General features: G+C 37.1%; 1 protein-coding gene across 1 annotated transcript; it reads right to left on the reverse strand.

The window, feature by feature from the left end:
• Nucleotides 1-189: 189 nt before the first annotated feature.
• On the reverse strand, nt 190-1,517 carry rln3a (relaxin 3a). The gene is made up of 2 exons (XM_053515197.1): nt 1,252-1,517; nt 190-704 (listed from the first exon to the last, which is right to left on the reverse strand). The coding sequence occupies exons 1-2, from the start codon at nt 1,412-1,414 to the stop codon at nt 409-411; spliced, it is 459 nt and encodes a 152-aa protein (XP_053371172.1). The 5' UTR covers nt 1,415-1,517; the 3' UTR covers nt 190-408.
• Nucleotides 1,518-5,565: the final 4,048 nt, after the last annotated feature.

Below are 5,565 nucleotides of genomic sequence, written 5' to 3' on the forward strand. Positions count from 1 at the left end.
CTTCTTTTCTTATTTCCTGCATGTCTGTATATTCCAGTCAACCTCCAGAAATTCAGAAATATCATCAGTATTTTTGAGAACTGGACATAAATGGATACTTTTGTGCCTGTGTATTTGTGACTGGTTAGGTCTAAAATTAGGATATAATTATTCTTTATATTTTCTACATGTACAGAAAAGGGTGGAGAATGATTTAACATAGTCTTTATTCAAGATTTTAGTTAACAAAAACAATAAAATACAACTGAATGTAACATTTGTTGTCCTGATACAGACTGATAGAAATAAAAGTTTTGTGGAAAAATGTTAATCTAGATTCATGCAAAATAATAGGCTATGATTTTCCAAAAACAGGAAGGAATATACACACACCCACACAATCACAAACAGGAGTTGGCATGATTGGTATCAGCAGAGGGAACTGATTTCGCTCTTGCTGCAGCCCCATTTGCAACATGCATTGGACAGTCCTACTACCACATCCCGACCCTTCCTGCTGGAGGTGCGCAGGGCTTCCAGTACTTCATCTGAGATAATGGAGCGGGCAGGCCGAATGAACTCAGAGGCTTCCTGTCCTCCTCGCACCATTTCAAGAGCCCCGGGTTCTGTATTATGCTGGAGGGAGAACTTTGGGTGAGATGGCAGCACCAAGCCTTCTGCAGTATCTCTGATGTCTAAGCCAAACAGGTCTAGATTCAGGTCATCTGTAGACAAAGCATGGGTTAGCATCAGCATGGGTTTTTGCTTACTTCATTGTTTTTCTGAGCGCATTCGTTCAGCCAGTTATGCAAGTTTTACTCATTGCTTAGATATTTAGAATTGATCTAATAATATTCTTATTTATTAATATTCTTATTTATATTAAACAATGGGTGGGAAATTACATCAGATGCATTCCACTTCCAGTTAGTCACAAAGCACCGGACACTGATTTCCTGGTTTAAAAATACCTGATTCAATCCATGAGTTGGGGCTTAGTAGATGTTTTACAGTGGTGACTTTGACAAACTTTGTTGGACTTTGGTCTGTATAACGTGACTAATAAGAGAAGTCAGTATACAAGCAGATGTACATGAAAGAGGATGTAACCCCAGTTGAAGCAAAATGTCAAAGAAAAAAATGGAACTGGTATGAAGAAGACATTCCTCAGAGAAAGATTTATGAAAGAGGATGTTAACTCCTTATCTCCAATATAAACATAATTTAACTAGTATTAATGTACATGCGGATGCAAGTGTTGGGCTATCTTACCTGCGGTTGTGATGGATCGCCTCCAGCGTGAGCCTCCGCAGGTAAAGATGACTGCTCGGATAAATTCACGACCACACAGTTTCACCCCATATGATGGTCCATCGTATGCCCTCACTTCAGCTAGTAGCATACACACAGCCAGCACAGTGGCCTTCAACATCATGAAAAAGTTGGATAAAGTCTAGAGAATATAAGACCTAAATAAAGGCTGGCAGTAAATCTCTTAATCTTTTAAAATTAAGTCTCTTAATGCTAGCTGTTGCTAGTGTTTTCTTGGGAGAAAAGATTTTTGATTGTCCCTAAAACCACATCTCTTTTATAACGGAGTGTGACAGATACACAAGTACACACACACCCCCACAGTGTTCGTCATACAGACGTACCTGACAGAAGAGTCATAGATAACCCAATGATACAAAACCAGAGACCTTTCCGTGGACAAAGAAGTGACCTGAAAAGGCATAATTAACTAGCACCCAAAATGAAAAACAAGAGAATCTGTTGCAGTAGATTAACAAGAACATTTATGTACGTAAACACATTTGGCATTTGATTTTGTTTGGATTTCATTGTTTGGTGCTTTTTACCCCACTTACTCCCCAACCTACTTAAAGCGGACACAGATATCTACAATATGTTAGTCATGTTAGTCAGAACTCACTAATCCCAAAAAGCCTCATTTCCAGTTACTGTTATTACGCTAAAAATGTTTTTAAACATGACAAATCAACTATTTTGCAAGACTGAGAAGATATCTTTGCGAGGTTCAAAACTGCACCTTAATATTCTGGTTCAGAATACACATTATTATGGTGTTCATGGTGTAAGTGCAAAATGCATTAACAAACTGAAAAACAGCAACAACAAAAAAACCTGCAATTTTAGACACCAAATTTATCAGAAAACTTAATGCATTGATCCTTATTCATCACATGCTCTCCGATATTTAGACATGGTATATTACTTTAACAAAAGATAAAATCAAATAAAACTTCACTGCACCTTTTCACTCTGTTATCTAGTTACCCTAGAAAAAAATATTTAATGCCAAATGTTTTGTTATAGTGAGGAGTAGTTATTTCCTCTGAATATTCTAGCTTTCTTTAGCAAGGCTTTTCTTCATTTACATACTTACCTAATCTAACCTTTAAGTAAGTATTCGTAATTTAAGTTGACAACATATTAACAATAAACTATGAATCACATGTATATCCTGGTTTACCATAACCACAAATATAAGATTTTGTTGATTTCCTCTCACTGTCTTATATCCTGTATCTCCATGTCAGATTGACATTGTAGATTGTACTGTAGTGACCTAATGTAATGTGCTGTGGTGATTTTAGTTCGTCACTGTGTTTTGTACGTGATTTGACATTTGGCAGTCAATCACCTCTATATCTATATAAATTGAAGATGGTTTATGTCTGTACAGTACATTGGTCAGAGCTTGCTCTTTTAATGATCTTTATGTTTCATATATTGGAGCACCTGAAACCAGAAAAAGTGTTCTTTCTTTGTTTGCCTGTCTGTATGTAGGTATGTCAGTCCTGCCAGAATTTGCACAGCATCATGTAAAACTGGCTGGACAAAATTTTATGAAACTTTGGCAGTACTTAGGTATTTGTAGTTAAACCTGAAGTTTAACCTGAACCTTAAATTAAATAAAAATTTTAAGTAGAAGTGAAGTTATGAGCAGTTACAATCACAGAATCTAGCCCTTTTTTTATTTCAATTTAGCGTTTTTATCCTCAAGGTGGGTGTGGTAGTATTAACCGAGCCAATCAACACGATACTTTACTGTATATAGACAGAGTATGCGGAAGACACAAAATCCTCAAGAAACAGAAGCAAAAGCACAACACGGCATGACTTACTCCAAAAAAGAAAAAAGAAAAAAAAGGAAAGTACAGTATATGAACTGAACCCTCGAAGATGAATGGACAGATCAATCTATGTTTATTCCTCCTGCAAGAAGATTAAAACCTGTTTGTCTCATATGTTCTGAAACCATGTTGTTAGTAAAAAGTAGTAATGTGAAGCACAACTATGAGATAAAATGGGTCGTTAAAAGCAAACATATGTGCAGCACTCCAAGATGAGGGCATGTAAAAATACCCAAACTGAGAGTGCAGTGTTATCCCCTAAAATGCCCCCCTGGCATGGATTTACCCTCTTCATAATCACTAAAAAAATATATATTACAACTTAATTACACAAAAATGGCTGTACAGATTTTAATGAAACTTAAGCAGTAATTAATAACATCTGCCTGATGTTCAACCTGCTCCATAAAATGTTTATTAAAAGTGTTATTATGAACAACTATATGATGGATGTAATAATCTACTTAATAAACTACTAATAAGCTTAGTCAATGGAAAAAAACACCTGCACCAATAGAGATTAATTAGAAAATCCAAACTGAACATCTTAATTTCTGAAATAACAGCACTGAAGTAGTAAAAGTGAATTTTAATGTGCTGGAGTTGTTCTAAGACAAAACTTAATCTTTATCCATCCTATTTTTTTGATTCCTCATCTGTGATTTACTCTCCGATTACTAAACAGAAAGCGTATTTGGCTGGCGAAGATACTCAACCCTAATAATATTGTATTTCTTTGTATTAATAAGTAATTCAGAAAGTTCTCCAATACAGAAAGAAAGGCACACATGTACATGGGCTTCAACTTCAAAAAATAATAATATCAATAATAATATAAATAATCATTGACTTTAGTCCTTGCACTGTCACCTTGCACCTCCAGGTCCCGGGTTCAATTCCTGCGTCCAGTCTGTGTGAATGGAGTTTGCATGTTCTCCCATGCTGGGTGAATTTCCTCCCACAGCCTAAAGACATGCAAATTAGGGTAATTTGTGTTTCCAAATTGCCTGTAGTATGTGAATGAGCGTGTGAATGTTGACTAGAAGTCCTACCACAGTCGTACAAATGGGAATAAATACAATGGTCCCTACTGGCCTCAACAGTCCCTAGTGGGACTCTAAATGTTCCTAGATGGATGGATTACATTAAAGCTGAGCATCTTATTTTGAGCTGTAACTTTTTAATTATTTCTACAAACTCATTTCCCATCAACAACGGAGACCTACACTAGTCATAAATTAAACAGATCGCCTTTAAAAATTTGCAACCTGAAGCAAATTAAAGAGGCAATAATTGTGCAGAAATCCATCCATCTATTATCTACAGTATAACACTTATCCTGTGTAGGGTGGAAGAGGGACTAGACACTATAAGAAAACTAAGGGTACAAGGGGTAGAGACAGGGTGCTAATCTATTGCATGGCACAAGCAAACAATCTCACAATCACATACTTTCTGCACTTTGGAAATGCCAATTAAATTACTGTGCATGGTTTTGGACTGATGGAGTAGCCACTGTGTATAAATCAAAACTCTTAATTTCTTTGTATTATTTTTGCAACAATATTTCCACTGGGCTAATCCTGGTGTTTTATCTTTGTGTGTGTGTGTGTGTGTGTGTCTTTACATTCATTCACAGAACCCACAGCAGTATGAGAGAGGTGAGCAGGGCTGACGGTCACAGGCCGGGAGGGGACGAGGTCGAAAGCCAGACACGATGCAGAGAGCTTGACATTTTCAAAAAGGCGATAACACATTCCACCTATCTTTTAATGAACACAGACAAAGGTCTCCAATTTTGCAAATGACAGGCGAATAAATGAATTTGTTATTAGCATTCTGATAATAATACAAACGGCATGACATTTTGAGGGACATTCACCAAATATCCTCACAGTGTTTGTGAAGGGCCAAAGATATAAAATACTCCTCAAATTTCCAGACACACATATAAAAGTATTATTTATAATTTAATTATTTAGTTTAATCCTCGCGGGAAATGTATATATTGTTCCATTAGCATTTGGTTAACAGTTGACCAGCTGCGTTGGCTTTTTATGGTTATTGTACAACATTTGTACAAGTTGAAGAAGTGAAGAACAATTCTAAAGACTACTAATGTCGTGTTAAAACATTCACAAGGAAATTTATTGGACGAAATGACTATTTTCCCCCACTATAAGCATTCTCTGCCATTTTATTTCAAACCGAACGAAGACCGGCTCCGCGCTCGTGCGCCTTTAAGGCTGCTCACAGCTATGACCGACGCCAAATCCGGACGAATAACGAGCTGGAGACAAGACTGCCACTTTCTCCGGCCCTATAGGAGAGACACGACTCCAGCATCGTGTTTCCAATTGGACCAATCAGTGATGACAAAGGGGGCGGGATGTAAGCGGGTGGGTAGCAACAGTTGCCCGGGTGAGGA

Source organism: Clarias gariepinus, chromosome 16 (genome assembly GCF_024256425.1).
Source record: "Clarias gariepinus isolate MV-2021 ecotype Netherlands chromosome 16, CGAR_prim_01v2, whole genome shotgun sequence".
In the NCBI taxonomy this organism is placed as follows: domain Eukaryota; kingdom Metazoa; phylum Chordata; class Actinopteri; order Siluriformes; family Clariidae; genus Clarias; species Clarias gariepinus.